The following is a 17599-nucleotide window of genomic DNA, read 5'->3' as shown; positions in this document are numbered from 1 at the left end:
CCGGTTTGGAGGTGGGTCAGTCATGGTGTGGGGTGGCATTTCTTTGGGGGGCCGCACAGCCCTCCATGTGCTCGCCAGAGGTAGCCTGACTGCCATTAGGTACCGAGATGAGATCCTCAGACCCCTTGTGAGACCATATGCTGGCGCGGTTTGCCCTGGGTTCCTCCTAATGCAAGACAATGCTAGACCTCATGTGGCTGGAGTGTGTCAGCAGTTCCTGCAAGAGGAAGGCATTGATGCTATGGACTGGCCCGCCCTGTTCCCCAGACCTGAATCCAATTGAGCACATCTGGGACATCATGTCTCGCTCCATCCACCAACGCCACGTTGCACCACAGACTGTCCAGGAGTTGGCGGATGCTTTAGTCCAGGTCTGGGAGGAGATCGCTCAGGAGACCATCCGCCACCTCATCAGGAGCATGCCCAGGCGTTGTAGGGAGGTCATACAGGCACGTGGAGGCCACACACACACTACTGAGCCTCATTTTGACTTGTTTTAAGGACATTACATCAAAGTTGGATCAGCCTGTAGTGTGGTTTTCCACTTTAATTTTGAGTGTGACTCCAAATCCAGACCTCCATGGGTTGATACATTTGATTTCCATTGATCATTTTTGTGTGATTTTGTTGTCAGCACATTCAACGATGTAGAGAAAAAAGTATTTAATAAGAATATTACATTCATTCAGACCTAGGATGTGTTATTTTAGTGTTCCCTTTATTTTTTGGAGCAGTGTATTTTTGCCAGATCCTACATTGAAGGCCCTTCTTGCGTTGTCCCTCAGATCGTTCACAGCTTTGTGGAAGTTACCTGTGGCACTGATGTTTAGCCCGAGGTATGTATAGTTTGTGTGCTTTAGGGAAACGGTGCCTAGATGGAATTTGTATTTATGGTCCTGGCTACTGGACCTTTTTTGGAACACCTTTATTTTTGTCTTACTGAGATTTACTGTCAGGGCCCAGGTCTGACAGAATCTGTGCAGAAGATCTAGGTGCTGCTTTAGGCCCTCTCTGCTTTCCCCTGATCTGACAGGCACTATTGAGGAGTAAAAGGGATCCAATTCTACCAGTCACCCTTCTTGTCCTACCACACACATTCTCCCCTCTCATACATAGCGGAGAGGAGGCCCAGGGTAGCAGGACATCATGTCTATTTACTACCTGTGGAGGACAGAAAGCGTTCACAGTGTGTCTGTCTCCCCAAGTCACCAACCGCATCCAGTCATCCCCATGTATTGTAACTGAGTGTCTTTCTCCTGTAGGTGAGTGGGTTACCAGGTCTAGTGTTCAACATGGCTCCCTCCCACATGTTTGGAAACCGACTCAACCCCAACTCTGCCATGGCTGCTCTCATCGCACAGTCTGAGGCTTCCCCCACAGGTTGGCACCAACATGTGTGTGTGTGTGTGTGATCATGGATAAGTCACGGTCTATAGAGGGTCCAGAGGTCACCACATCCACTGACTGACTCCTCCCACTGACACACTGCTTAGGTTACAGCACACACGCACGTATGCACGCACGCACACACACGCACACACACACACACACACACACACACACACACACACACACACACACACACACACACACACACAAACCACACACAGCAGTGCCGGGTTAGAGAGAAGGATTGACTGTATGGGATGTGATGACTGGTCTACTTGTGGAGGTAGGTGGACATTGGAGGAGTAGGGCTGGGTGATATGGGCAAAATATCATATCACAATATTTTTCACATTTTTGACAGTATTTTAGGTTTTTGAATATTAAATGCTGTAAATATGCTTTCTGAGTATCTCATGACCCTAGGGTGGCAACACATAAATTATAAGTGATTCCAAACAAACAAAATGATTTTCAGCATTTTCATCAATATCTGTATTTTCTGCACTTTTGTCATTATTTCCACACTGACAGGCAGCATGATATGGGCAAAAATATAGGCTTAGTTAATTGGTGAACTATTGAAATCATGGAAATATAATGATTATTTGAATTCTATACTTGAAATATAGTGAGCTGAACCTTGAATACATTGTTGTTTGACATGAAAACAAATGAATAAGCCAGTGAGTAATTATTGACCGGGTAGGAACCAAAGTGTTGGTCAGTGTTTCCAGGTAAGCCTAATTTAGATGTTACATTACATGTTTTCTTACTTCATGTAGCTAGCTAGCTGGCCAACATATTAATGCTTTGCTTATTCCTATCTATACCGTTGCACAAGCATGCTTATCAAAGCCTACACCAGCACTGGTAGCAGGCAGTATTAGCTAACTAGCTACATTTGCTGTGACTCTTAGCTGGCCAGCTAGCAAGCTAGCTAAATGTACTCACTAGTGATTAGCATTAGCAGCTAACACAAATTATGTTAGCAACATCTTGCTCAGAAAAGACAAACTTTTAGACCTGGGCCCTGACAGTAAATCTCAGTAAGACAAAAATAAGGGTGTTCCAAAAAAGGTCCAGTCGCCAGCACCACGAATACAAATTCCATCTAGACACCGTTGCCCTACAAATTCCATCTAGACACTGTTGCCCTAGAGCACACAAACTATACATAACTCGGCCTAAACATCAGCACCACATGTAACTTCAACAAAGCTGTGAACAAAAAGGGCCTTCAACGCCATCAAAAGGAACATAAAATTAGAAATACTCCAATTAGGATTTGGCTAAAAATACTTGAATCAGTTATAGAACCCATTGCCCTTTATGGTTGTGAGGTCTGTGGTCCGCTCACCAACCAAGAATTCACGAAACACCAAATTGAGACTCTGCATGCAGAATTCTGCAAAAATATCCTCCGTGTACAACGTAAAACACCAAATAATACATGCAGAGCAGAATTAGGCCAATAACCGCTAATTATCCAAATCCAGAAAAGAGCTGTTAAATTCTACAACCACCTAAAAGGAAGTGATTCCCAAACCTTCCATAACAAAGCCATCACCTACAGAGAGATGAACCTGGAGAAGAGTCCCCTAAGCAAGCTGGTCCTGGGGCTCTATTCACAAACACAAACAGAGCCCCAGGACAGCAACACAATTAGACCTTTCCAAATCATGAGAAAACAGAAAGATAATTACTTGACACATTGGAAATAATTAACAAAAAAACAGAGCAAACTAGAATGCTATTTGTCCCTAAACAGAGAGTACACCGTGACAGAATACCTGACTAACACTTTTCAGACCGGATTTGAACCCAATCTAACATCTCTGGGAGACCTGAAAATAGCTGTGCTGAGACGCTCTCCATCCAACCTGACAGAGCTTGAGAGGATCCGCAGAGAAGAATGGGAGGAACTCCCCAAATAGAGTTGTGCCAAGCTTGTAGCGTCATACCCAAGAAGACGCGAGGCTGTAATCACTGCAACAAAGTACTGAGTAAAGGGTGTGAATACTTATGTAAATGTAGTATTTCTGTTATTTATTTGTAATACATTTTTGCTTTGACATTATGGGGAATTGTATGTAGATGAGGATTTATTTTTTTCAATCCATTGTAGAATCATCCTGCAACGTAACATAATGTGGAACAAGTCAAGGGGTTTGAATACTTTCAGAATGCACGGTACACACACTAATAGTGTATAGAACGCTTCTAGAATGCACGGTACACACACTAATAGTGTATAGAACGCTTCTAGAATGCACGGTACACACACTAATAGTGTATAGAACGCTTCTAGAATGCACGGTACACACACTAATAGTGTATAGAACGCTTCTAGAATGCACGGTACACACACTAATAGTGTATAGAACGCTTCTAGAATGCACGGTACACACACTAATAGTGTATAGAACGCTTCTAGAATGCACGGTACACACACTAATAGTGTGTAGAACGCTTCTAGAATGCACTGTACACACACTAATAGTGTATAGAACGCTTCTGGAATGCACGGTACACACACTAATAGTGTATAGAACGCTTCTAGAATGCACGGTACACACACTAATAGTGTATAGAACGCTTCTAGAATGCACGGTACACACACTAATAGTGTATAGAACGCTTCTAGAATGCACGCTTCTAGAATGTACACACACTAATAGTGTATAGAACGCCTTCTAGAATGCACGGTACACACACTAATAGTGTATAGAACGCTTCTAGAATGCACGGTACACACACTAATAGTGTATAGAACGCTTCTAGAATGCACGGTACACACACTAATAGTGTATAGAACGCTTCTAGAATGCACGGTACACACACTAATAGTGTATAGAACGCTTCTAGAATGCACGGTACACACACTAATAGTGTATAGAACGCTTCTAGAATGCACGGTACACACACTAATAGTGTATAGAACGCTTCTAGAATGCACGGTACACACACTAATAGTGTATAGAACGCTTCTAGAATGCACGGTACACACACTAATAGTGTATAGAACGCTTCTAGAATGCACGGTACACACACTAATAGTGTATAGAACGCTTCTAGAATGCACGGTACACACACTAATAGTGTATAGAACGCTTCTAGAATGCACGGTACACACACTAATAGTGTATAGAACGCTTCTAGAATGCACGGTACACACACTAATAGTGTATAGAACGCTTCTAGAATGCACGGTACACACACTAATAGTGTATAGAAGTAGAATGCACACGGTGTACACACACTAATAGTGTATAGAACGCTTCTAGAATGCACGGTACACACACTAATAGTGTATAGAATGCTTCTAGAATGCACGGTACACACACTAATAGTGTATAGAACGCTTCTAGAATGCACGGTACACACACTAATAGTGTATAGAACGCTTCTAGAATGCACGGTACACACACTAATAGTGTATAGAACGCTTCTAGAATGCACTGTACACACACTAATAGTGTATAGAACGCTTCTAGAATGCACTGTACACACACTAATAGTGTATAGAACGCTTCTAGAATGCACTGTACACACACTAATAGTGTATAGAACGCTTCTAGAATGCACGGTACACACACTAATAGTGTATAGAACGCTTCTGGAATGCACGGTACACACACTAATAGTGTATAGAGCGCTTCTAGAATGCACGGTACACACACTAATAGTGTATAGAACGCTTCTAGAATGCACTGTATACACACTAATAGTGTATAGAGCGCTTCTAGAATGCACGGTACACACACTAATAGTGTATAGAACGCTTCTGGAATGCACGGTACACACACTAATAGTGTATAGAGCGCTTCTAGAATGCACGGTACACACACTAATAGTGTATAGAACGCTTCTAGAATGCACTGTACACACACTAATAGTGTATAGAACGCTTCTAGAATGCACTGTACACACACTAATAGTGTATAGAACGCTTCTAGAATGCACTGTACACACACTAATAGTGTATAGAGCGCTTCTAGAATGCATGGTACACACACTAATAGTGTATAGAACGCTTCTAGAATGCACTGTACACACACTAATAGTGTATATAGAATGCACGGTACACACACGCTTCTAGAATGCACTGTACACACACTAATAGTGTATAGAACGCTTCTAGAATGCACTGTACACACACTAATAGTGTATAGAACGCTTCTAGAATGCACTGTACACACACTAATAGTGTATAGAACGCTTCTAGAATGCACTGTACACACACTAATAGTGTATAGAGCGCTTCTAGAATGCACTGTACACACACTAATAGTGTATAGAATGCTTCTAGAATCCACTGTACACACACTAATAGTGTATAGAATGCTTCTAGAATCCACTGTACACACACTAATAGTGTATAGAACGCTTCTAGAATGCACGGTACACACACTAATAGTGTATAGAGCGCTTCTAGAATGCACTGTACACACACTAATAGTGTATAGAATGCTTCTAGAATCCACTGTACACACACTAATAGTGTATAGAACGCTTCTAGAATGCACGGTACACACACTAATAGTGTATAGAGCGCTTCTAGAATGCACTGTACACACACTAATAGTGTATAGAATGCTTCTAGAATGCACGGTACACACACTAATAGTGTATAGAGCGCTTCTAGAATGCACTGTACACACACTAATAGTGTATAGAATGCTTCTAGAATGCACGGTACACACACTAATAGTGTATAGAGCGCTTCTAGAATGCACTGTACACACACTAATAGTGTATAGAATGCTTCTAGAATGCACGGTACACACACTAATAGTGTATAGAGCGCTTCTAGAATGCACTGTACACACACTAATAGTGTATAGAATGCTTCTAGAATGCACGGTACACACACTAATAGTGTATAGAACGCTTCTAGAATGCAGCATGTCAGCAACATTGTTGCAGCCATCTGACCATGCAGTGTGAACAGCAACTAAGTGCTCGTCACTCTGTGGTGGAGCAACTGCTCTCTCCTTGAGTGACAGGGGGCAGGGCTTGGTGTGGTTAGAGAGAGAGGTGACTCAAGTAGAAAAAGGAGTAACCTATAAAACTGACATACACCGGAGTAGCGTATCACATTTAACAAGGCAAAGATTGAAACACTGTTACAAAAGGTGGAGAACAAACTGAAAGTGGTCTGTGCATCAACACTGGTACATAATAAATACGGTACGCCACCCAGCCCTAAGGGGGAGGTGTGGGAGGAAGGGGTGAGTCAAGGGTTTCCTGGAGTTTCAGTATCGCCTGCAGCCATTGGTCCTCCCTGACCTCTAGGGGTTAACTATAATGCGACTGGGTTGTGTGTGAGGGTGTTTTTGCTTTTGAATGACAGGCAGGAAAGGTGAAGAAGAGAGTCAAAGGGGGTCAAATAGGAGTTGAGATTGTCTGTCGGAAGTGGAGACCAGCGCATGTCAAGTCCCGTATACTATTGTGCTTGTGTTAGCCTGTGCTTGTGTTAGCCTGTGCGCTGTGTTATCCTGTGCGCTGTGTTAGCCTGTGCTTGTGTTAGCCTGTGCGCTGTGTTATCCTGTGCGCTGTGTTAGCCTGTGCTTGTGTTATCCTGTGCGCTGTGTTATCCTGTGCGCTGTGTTAGCCTGTGCTTGTGTTAGCCTGTGTGCTGTGTTATCCTGTGCGCTGTGTTAGCCTGTGTGCTGTGTTAGCCTGTGTGCTGTGTTATCCTGTGCGCTGTGTTAGCCTGTGCGCTGTGTTAGCCTGTGTGCTGTGTTAGCCTGTGTGCTGTGTTAGCCTGTGTGCTGTGTTAGCCTGTGTGCTGTGTTAGCCTGTGTGCTGTGTTAGCGTGTGAGATTCATTACTCTTTGCAAGGAAAATGAACGTCTGGCCTGGGAGGGAGGGAGATACTATCACAGTTGTAAGTGTGTTATTTACTGTGTGTAGATCAGGATGTTGGAGATGGAAACAGTGTTGGAGCTCAGGGCTTCCCCAGACGAGCCTCTCCCAAGACCACCCTCTCTCCACAGTGAGTACACACACATTCCCCCTATTCCCGGTGAACCCATATTTACATTCCACACAAAATACCCTCCACCTATCCCTCTCTCCCTCTCTCCCCTCTCTCTCTCTACCCTCCTCTCTCTTTCCACCCCCTCTCTCTCTCCACCCCCTCTCTCTCCACCCATCCCTCTTTCTCTCTCTCTCTCTCTCTCTCTCTCTCTCTCTCTCTCTCTCTCTCTCTCTCTCTCTCTCTCTCTCTCTCTCTCTCTCTATCCTCCTCTCTCTTTCCACCCCCTCTCTCTCTCTCTCCACCCTCTCTCTCTCTCCACCCACCCCCCTCTCTCTCTCCACCCTCCCCTCTCTCCACCCATCCCTCTCTCTCCACCCCCCTCTCTCTCCATTCACCCCTCCCTCTCTCTCTCTCCACTCACCCCCCCCTCTCACTCTCTCCACCCACCCCCCTCTCTCTCTCCACCCACCCCCCTCCCTCTCTCCACCCACCCCCTCTCTAGCTCTCTCTCCACCCCCTCACTCTCCACCCCCCTCTCTCTCTCTCTCCACCCCACCTCTCTCTCCACCCACCCACCCACCCCTCTCTCTCTCCAGCCATCCCCCCTCTCTCTCCACCCAGCTCTCCCTCTCTCCACCCATCCCCTCCTCTCTCTCTCTCCACATCCCCCCTCTCTCTTTCTCTCCACCCACCCCCCTCTCTCTCCAGCCAACCCCCCTCTCTTCCACCCAGCCCTCCCTCTCTCCACCCATCCCCTCCTTTCTCTCTCTCCACACCCCCCCCCCTCTCTCTCTTTCTCTCTACCCATCCTCCCCCTCTCTCTCCACCATCCCCCTCTCCTGTCTTCCCCTCCGCTGGTCCCTTGTGTGGGGGGGGGTCTTTCTCCCTCCCTCCCACAAACACACACACGCTGGTCTCCCCCCTCCTTTCTTCTGTCCCTCCCTCCTGCAGGCTTTTCTGGTCTGTTCTGTGAGTGTGTGATGGTGGGAAACGTCCTTCAGCTCTGCGCTTGCTTTTATTTTTTTTACAAAGATAGTTGACCTTTTCTCAGTTTTTCTGCCAACAAGCGCGTGTGGGGATGTCTGGGAAAGGGATGTGTGTGTGGAGGAATGGGTGTTTGACACTGCAGCTTTTACACTTTGTGGGATTGATAGTTGAACTCGACAAGGTTGGTTGCTTACTACTTTAAATATTTATGGATTTTTTTTTTACTGTATAAATAGCAAATAGATGTAGTGCTGTGTATAACTGAATAATGGAGGGTATTTTAAGAAGTTAAAGGTTTCCTTCAGTATGCTCCAAACATTTACTAGCTGAATTTTTCCAATAAGAATGTTCTTGTTGTGTGTGTGCGCGTGTGTGCACGTGCGTGCATGCGCGTGTGTGTGTGTGTGTGTGTGTGTGTGTGTGTGCACACTAGGAAGAGAGATGGAATGGTAAAAATGCTCTCCCTCCCTCAGTTGCTTATTCCTGAACAGTGAAGTTCTCTCCTAGCTCTCTTTTTCCTCCCTCTTTCTCTCTCACACATCAGTGTCTAAACTCACACAGAGTGATTTACTGCACCAGGGGTACCCCCCCCCCCCCCCCCACCACACACACACACACACACTCTTTCTCTCCCATACACACACCACTCTGCTCACTCTCTCATTCTCTCTGTTTCTCTCACTCTCTCTCTGTGTGTCTCTCTCTTTGTGTGTGTCTCTCTCTCTCTCTCTCTCTCTCTCTCTCTCTCTCTCTCTCTCTCTCTCTCTCTCTTTGTGTTTCTCTTTCTCTGTGTTTCTCTCTCTGTTTCTCTTTCTCTCTCTGGTGTTTCTCTGTCTCCAAGATATTTGGCTGGCAAACATTAGATGTGAATTTCAAGTCTAACTTGATCACTTCTCTAGACGCTGCTCAACAGTGAATCGTCAGGTCATGAAACTTCAGTTTGCGCTTTGTAAACAAGTATACCATGTGACTTGCTAAATTACATTTTTGTGAATACTAAAATATCTACTTCTGACTGTTTTGAAAATCCTACCTTTCGATACCACGATATACTGTATGGTATACCGCCCAAGCACACCCTGTAACAACACGTTGCTTTGGTTTGACATTCTTCATGTTTGTTTCATGTTATGTGTTTAATCTCCTTTACTCTTCCCTCCTCTCTCTCCCCCCAAACCCTCCTCTCTCTCCCCCAAACCCTCCTCTCTCTCCCCCAAACCCTCTTCTCTCTCCCCCAAACCCTCCTCTCTCTCCCCCCCAAACCCTCCTCTCTCTCTCCCCCCAAACCCTCCTCTCTCTCTCCCCCCAAACCCTCCTCTCTCTCTCCCCCCAAACCCTCCTCTCTCTCTCTCCCCCCCAAACCCTCCTCTCTCTCTCTCTCCCCCAAACCCTCCTCTCTCTCTCTCCCCCAAACCCCTCTCTCTCTCTCCCCCAAACCCTCCTCTCTCTCTCTCCCCCAAACCCTCCTCTCTCTCTCCCCCAAACCCTCCTCTCTCTCTCCCCCAAACCCTTCTCTCTCTCCCCCAAACCCTCCTCTCTCTCCCCCAAACCGTCGTCTCTCTTCCCCAAACCCTCCTCTCTCTCTCTCCCAAACCCTCCTCTCTCTCTCCCCCAAACCCTCCCTCTCATCCTCCAGTTCTCCTTTAGGTGGGCTACAGATCCGGTATGACCCAGGGTCAGCGTCAGGGTTAGGTTCAGGTCAGGGAGGCGGAGGGGACACCTCTATAGAACAGCTGCTGGAGAGACAGTGGAGTGATGGACAACAGCTCCTACTGCAGCAGGGAGCACAGGGAGATGGTGAGCACACACACCTACATGACTTCATCAGATCTAATCTACTCACCTATATTTCATTGTTTGGATAATTCAATTGTATTGGTTTAATATGGTCTCCTCTCTGTGTGTGGTAGTGTTGGGGATGTTGAAGTCCCTCTACCAGCTGCAGCAGTAGAACAGTATTGTATTGGTTTAATATCTCTGTGTGTGGTAGTGTTGGGGTTGTTGAAGTCCCTCCACCAGCTGCAGCAGGAGAACAGGCGTCTAGAAGACCAGATTAAAACTCTGACCATGAAGAAAGAACGACTGCAGCTCCTGTCAGCTCAGCTGTCTGTGCCTTTCACCCCTTCTGCTGCTGCCCAAGGTACACACACACTGCCTAACCTCACCCTGACATACACACTGTCACTCTCACCGTCTGACTGTGTGATGTTGTGTGTTTCAGATGTGAAGGGTGACTCCTCTCTACCTGCTCAGGTAAGGCAGCACCGTTACCCAGCTAGAACACTGGTTATGCTGTCGTTACACACTGGTTATGCTGTCGTTACACACTGGTTATGCTGTCGTTACACACTAGTTATGCTGTCGTTATACACTGGTTATGCTGTCGTTACACACTGGTTATGCTGTCATTACACACGGGTTATGCTGTCATTACACACTGGTTATGCTGTTGTTATACACTAGTTATGCTGTCATTACACACGGGTTATGCTGTCATTACACACTGGTTATGCTGTCATTACACATTAGTTATGCTGTTATGCTGTCATTACACACTGGTTATGCTGTCATTACACAATAGTTATGCTGTTATGCTGTCATTACACACTAGTTATGCTGTCGTTACACACTGGTTATGCTGTTATGCTGTCATTGCACACTGGTTGTGCTGTCGTTACACACTGGTTATGCTGTTATGCTGTCGTTACACACTGGTTATGCTGTCATTGCACACTGGTTATGCTGTCGTTACACAGTAGTTATGCTGTCGTTACACACTGGTTATGCTGTCATTACACACTGGTTATGCTGTCGTTACACACTGGTTATGCTGTCATTACACACTGGTTATGCTGTCGTTACACACTGGTTATGCTGTCATTACACAGTAGTTATGCTGTTATGCTGTCGTTACACACTGGTTATGCTGTAATTCACAGTAGTTATGCTGTTATGCTGTCGTTACACACTGGTTATGCTGTCGTTACACAGTAGTTATGCTGTCGTTACACACTGGTTATGCTGTCATTACACACTGGTTATGCTGTCGTTACACACTGGTTATGCTGTCATTACACACTGGTTATGCTGTCGTTACACACTGGTTATGCTGTCATTACACAGTAGTTATGCTGTTATGCTGTCGTTACACACTGGTTATGCTGTAATTCACAGTAGTTATGCTGTTATGCTGTCGTTACACACTGGTTATGCTGTGCTGTAGTTATGCTGTCGTTACACACTGGTTATGCTGTCATTACACACTGGTTATGCTGTCATTACACACTGGTTATGCTGTCATTACACACTGGTTATGCTGTCATTGCACACTGGTTATGCTGTCGTTACACACTGGTTATGCTGTCATTACACAGTAGTTATGCTGTTATGCTGTCGTTACACACTGGTTATGCTGTAATTCACAGTAGTTATGCTGTCATTGCACACTGGTTATGCTGTCATTGCACACTGGTTATGCTGTCATTACACAGTAGTTATGCTGTCGTTACACACTGGTTATGCTGTCATTACACACTAGTTATGCTGTTATGCTGTCATTATATACTAGTTATGCTGTTATGCTGTCATTACACACTGGTTATGCTGTCGTTACACACTGGTTATGCTGTCATTGCACACTGGTTATGCTGTCATTACACACTGGTTATGCTGTCATTACACACTGGTTATGCTGTCATTACACACTGGTTATGCTGTCATTACACACTGGTTATGCTGTCATTACACACTGGTTATGCTGTCGTTACACACTGGTTATGCTGTTATGCTGTCGTTACACACTGGTTATGCTGTCGTTACACACTGGTTATGCTGTCGTTACACAGTAGTTATGCTGTCGTTACACACTGGTTATGCTGTCATTACACACTGGTTATGCTGTCGTTACACACTGGTTATGCTGTCATTGCACACTGGTTATGCTGTAATGCTGTCATTGCACACTAGTTATGCTGTAATGCTGTCATTGCACAATAGTTATGCTGTAATGCTGTCATTGCACACTAGTTATGCTGTTATGCTGTCATTGCACAATAGTTATGCTGTAATGCTGTCATTGCACACTGGTTATGCTGTTATGCTGTCGTTATACACTGGTTATGCTGTTATGCTGTCGTTATACACTAGTTATGCTGTTATGCTGTCATTGCACACTGGTTATGCTGTCGTTACACACTAGTTATGCTGTCATTGCACACTAGTTATGCTGTAATGCTGTCATTGCACACTGGTTATGCTGATATTGGTAAACAAAGCACTTTCTCTCTCTGTCTCTCTCGCAGGATAGCGTGTCGTGTGGCCGCAGTAGTGGTGGCTCTACCTCTTCTCTCTCCACCCCCCCCTCCATCTCCCACAGCCCTCCCCAGCCGCCTCAGCTCAACGGGGTTGCCATGGGAACAATGCTGCTGGGAGGGGGAGCTGGGCTAGGGATGGGGGGGATAGTGGGGGTTCTGAACAGAGTCATACAAACCACTTCCAGCCCTCACACATACAGCTACACACATACCTCCTCACCGGGCCCCAGCACCGCTCTGCCCATCTCCAGCTCCATCAACACCAGGTATGTACACTGCCTGTCTGTCTGGCTGGCTGCATGGCTACCTAGTAATCTGTCTGACTGGCTGCATGGCTACGTTGTAGTCTGTCTGGCTGGCTGCATGACTACCTGGTAGTCTGGCTGCATGGCTACCTGGTAGTCTGGCTGGCTGCATGGCTACCTGGTAGTCTGGCTGGCTGCATGGCTACCTGGTAGTCTGGCTGGCTGGCTGCATGGCTACCTGGTAGTCTGGCTGCATGGCTACCTGGTAGTCTGGCTGGTTGGCTGCATGGCTACCTGGTAGTCTGGCTGCATGGCTACCTGGTAGTCTGGCTGGCTGCATGGCTACCTGGTAGTCTGGCTGGCTGGCTGCATGGCTACCTGGTAGTCTGGCTGGCTGGCTGCATGGCTACCTGGTAGTCTCTGGCTGACTGCATGGCTACCTGTCTGTCCTTCCATTGATTGACATGGTTGTTTCTCGCTCTGTCTTTAGTTTCAAGTTGATGTCGTTATATTTTCTCCCTCCCTGCTTTCCTATTGGATTACATCAGCTCAGCTACAGCTAAAAGCAGGTGAGAGAGTGTGTGTTCTTGTGTGTGTGTGTTGTAGTTTTCTAACTGTGTGTCTGTCTTTGTGTGTTTTCACTCAGGTTGGATGCCTTGTCTGAGCAGCAGAGGCTCTTACTGCACCAGAACCAACTACAACAGCTACTGTCTTCACAGCCCTCTGCGGTAAACACACACACACACACACACACACCAGGGCTCTGTTCTGACACCATTTAGTCGCATATTGCGGCCCTTTGACTTGGCTGTGCGAGTTACATTTTTAATTGGTTGCATCAGTGCGAGCTGCACATTCTACATGGTCACCTCACTCAAAATGTTTAGGAGGCTAAAACCATGATTTTGGTCGAAGAGTAAAGTGCATTATCCTCGTGATTCCTGCAATGACCGTGTCGGTCTGCTCCTGTACCCGTTTCTCAGGGGCCTGCTGCTGTGTTGATCAAACCACTCTCAAATGCTCCGAGAGAAAACAAAGTGTTCTGATTTGAATAACCTTTTAAAATCCTATTGCCGGGCAAAACAAAGAGTCTCGTTGTCACACTTGGAGGTTATCATCTTTCTTTAGGAACAGGTTTTTTATTTCTCCGCTCTCAGTTTTGAGCTCGATAGCAACTATTTTGCAACCAAGATCTTTTATATGGCTTTGAGATACGCAGGCCTCATTGGACGGTAGGCTACAACTGCAGCATTTTTGGGACATTAAGGCCTAATTTGAACACAGAGATAGAATAACCCTGGTTGCAATGGGAAAAAGAGAGGAATAAAACTAGTGATTTGACGCTGTTTACGGTGTCAACCCGGCTGGATATTAGACAGCAGAAATGGTCGTGGTCCTCCTTCACTAGTCCCGCCCTAATGAAGACGCATCCTATCAGGAACAACGAAATCGGAATATTAAAAAGAGATTTGGAAGAAAGACATTACAACTGAAATTAAATAATTTGACTGAAAATGCAGCCTTTGTTCATTATGATGATTATAACTTTGCGAAAATACAGTTATTGAAGAAGAACTTTTAATTTATTGGCCGACCACATTGTAAATGAAAGTGATGTGGATTGCATCAGTGTGTGAAAGACTATTTCAATACCGGCATAAAATGACTTTCCCTACCACATTTCTTTCTATTTCAGGCATTGTTTCTTCAGTAAAGTAGGCTGCAATATACCACAGCAGCCCTGTATGAAATTACAAAGGTTCAATTTTGGGTGTTGTCATGTTGTTCTACAAATAAATAAATATTCTCCACTATCCGCATTATAATAGAATAACATTTGATTCAAAAAAGAACATAATCACAATTTAGTTGTAAATGTAAAATGTGTAGCCTACAGTTCAGGAATATATGCTTTCCCTCATGATAAGAAATGGCCATATTCGATTCAGACAAGTAAAATCATTAATGGATTACATCAATTGGAAATTAAAAAATGTATACTCCACCATGATTTTTCAATTCATAAAATGTGTAGGGTTAGTAGATTTGTTGTGGTAAACAAGGAAATTAAATACTTTATTAAATACTCTCTCTCTCTCCCTCTCCCCCCTCTCTCTCCCCCCCTCTCTCCTCCCCTCTCTCCTCTCTCTCTCCCCCTCTCTCTCTCTCTCTCTCCCCTCTCTCTCTCTTTCTCTCTCCTCTCTCTCCTCTCTCCTCTCTCTCTCTCTCTCTCTCTCTCCCTCTCTCCCTCTCTCTCTCTCTGTCTCTCTCCCTCTCTCCCTCTCTCTAGGAACAGCAGCAGGTGTTATTTTACCAGTTGATGCAGCAACAACAAGACCTCCACCAACTCCAGTCTTTCTCCTCCTCCCAGCTTCCCGCCATCCCTCTCTCCTCTGCTCAGCTGCCCATCACCTCCCTTCTTTCCTCCTCCAACGCCCACGGCACCATCACCGCCAACCCCTTCCTGGCTCTGCACACACACCCCGACACACACACACACGCCGCTGCACAGAAGCCCCGGCTGGCTGAGAAAGCTGTTGGAGTCACTGGACAGGAGAAGACCTGACCCACAAAACATATCTCTCTCTTCTCTGTATCCATCTCTCTATCCATCTCTCTCTCTCTTTCTGTTGGTGATTCTCTCTACTCTCTATCCATCTCTCTATCCATCTCTCTCTCTTTCTGTTGGTGATTCTCTCTACTCTCTATCCATCTCTCTATCCATCTCTCTCTCTCTTTCTGTTGGTGATTCTCTCTACTCTCTATCCATCTCTCTATCCATCCATCTATCTCTCTCTCAGGGGTCTCCACCATCATGTGATCAGTGCTGTGTGTTTAACCACACAAGCTCGCCCACATAGAACTACAAACTCCAAAAAACGATCAGGACACTAACATAGCTGACTGACTCACAGCTCAGCTGGAGAGATGCGGTCTGGGAAGTATGACTCTCATTGGACAGTTTCAAGAGAGGGAGGAGTTTGTAACTGCTGTTACCTCTCTATATCTGTGTGTATGGACCAGCATAAGACCTGACCAGAGACCACTCTAATGTAAGACTGTCTTTCTGCTGTACCTACCTCACACACACAAACCAGCCCATCTGTTACCTCTCTATATCTGTGTGTATGGACCAGCATAAGACCTGACCAGAGACCACTCTAATGTAAGACTGTCTTTCTGCTGTACCTACCTCACACACACAAACCAGCCCATTAGTGCCCACAACTCTCAGCATCGGCCAATAGGAATCCACAACATTCATGACTGGCCAGTCCAATCGCCAAGTGCCTAAAGCCGAGGGGGCAGGGTTACTCATACTCCTCTTCCTGTCTCTCCTGTCAGACATCCATTCTCACCATATTACTGGCTGTCAAGCTGCGTTGCCCAGGCAACAGGTCACACAACACATTCTGAGAAGCTGGAAACTGTATTGTGCTGCTTTCACAAACTACAGAAACAAACTTTATAAATGGTCTCTTTTTATTTATTTAGAAGTGCCCACTGTTCTTTCAAGCGTTTGTTTTATACTAATGTTTTAAGTTTTTCTCACTCTTTCTGTAAACATTTTTGATGGAAACAAATATTTGTTGTGTACTCAGAAAGATTGAAGTAGTGGTGGTGGTGGTGGTGGTGGTGGAGGTGGTGGTGTATATAGCTGCTATTGTGGGGAGGGGTGTGGATTCAATGGCACAGTTTTTACCTCGTTTGTGTAAATAAATATATATTTTTCATTGGCTGTGGGGTATAAATAAGTGATTGTGATTGGCCCTGCTGGTGTGAAGGATAGCCAATGAAACCTCATTTTGTGTGAATCTTATGAGCAGACAATAGGAGACGGTGACTGAACACAAAGTATTAATTTATTTTTATATGTGCAGCGACATTGTTTCATTGTTTTTATAAGTTTCACACCATTTATTTTATACTCGGCACCATGTTTCCATCTGTGTTCACTTTTGTTTGGATCAATTTTGAACAACTGAAAAATCATAAAACATCCTCAAATGTTTCTATTTCAAGTCACCGAAATAAAGAAGCGTTCTGGATAAAGAAAGAGACTGACTGTTGGTGAAAAGACGAGGAGGAGGACTTACAGCAAGCCTGTGGTGGGATGTCGTCATGGTGTGGTTTGTAGCTAGTGAGAACATCGTTAAAGCTTGATTTAACAGCTCTGTTCAAGTGCTTTTTGTCAAATGCATTTTAATGCTTTGGTTGAATAAAGAACAGATCTACCTCCCTAAACCTTCTGTCTAATAACATGTTTCTCTTTGTTTAACCTCTTTACCCCCATCTCTGGATGGATGAAGGGATGACAAACAGACTCTCGCACTCTCTCTCTCGTTGGCCGTCTTCTGTCTAGTGTTTAGCAGTTTCTGCATGCCCCTTTTATAGTGGTCCAGGTTCCCCCTGCCCCAGCAAACACACACACACAATGTGCACCCCTGTCCCTGATGACTTCCAGCTGCCTGGCTGTGTGTGTGTGTGTGCGCCATTCTGCTACATCTGCTTCTGCTCGGGGAATTAAAAGCTCACTTTCCCCTCACATCTCAGCCCCCCAGCAACTCTTCAACCCTCACCCTCTATCAGCCCTGTCACTCAAGTCCAGGCTGTTTAAACATGCCCCCTCCCTACCTCCTTGTCCACCACTCTCCTTCCCTCCTCCCCTGTCCTTATTCATC

The 17599-nt window shown here is 45.4% G+C and overlaps 1 protein-coding gene across 7 annotated transcripts in view; it reads left to right on the top strand.

The window, feature by feature from the left end:
• LOC135517169 (protein AF-10-like) overlaps positions 1-17156 on the top strand; it is an 89836-nt gene extending 72680 nt beyond the window's left edge. For 5 of the 7 annotated variants that reach the window (XM_064941233.1, XM_064941235.1, XM_064941231.1 and 2 more), the window contains 9 exons: positions 1263-1380; positions 7306-7387; positions 9996-10156; positions 10350-10499; positions 10581-10612; positions 12661-12938; positions 13466-13486; positions 13564-13645; positions 15208-17156. In XM_064941233.1, coding sequence (XP_064797305.1) covers positions 1263-1380; positions 7306-7387; positions 9996-10156; positions 10350-10499; positions 10581-10612; positions 12661-12938; positions 13466-13486; positions 13564-13645; positions 15208-15483 — 1200 coding nt within the window. In that variant the 3' untranslated portion in view covers positions 15484-17156. Of the gene's footprint in view, positions 1-1262; positions 1381-7305; positions 7388-9995; positions 10157-10349; positions 10500-10580; positions 10613-12660; positions 12939-13407; positions 13487-13563; positions 13646-15207 lie in introns of those variants that run through there. The other 2 variants (XM_064941230.1, XM_064941234.1) reach the window with 2 other exon arrangements.
• The last annotated feature ends 443 nt before the right edge of the window (positions 17157-17599 follow it).

Source organism: Oncorhynchus masou, chromosome 28 (genome assembly GCF_036934945.1).
Source record: "Oncorhynchus masou masou isolate Uvic2021 chromosome 28, UVic_Omas_1.1, whole genome shotgun sequence".
Lineage (NCBI taxonomy): Eukaryota > Metazoa > Chordata > Actinopteri > Salmoniformes > Salmonidae > Oncorhynchus > Oncorhynchus masou.
This window is presented reverse-complemented; position numbering and strand designations above follow the sequence as displayed.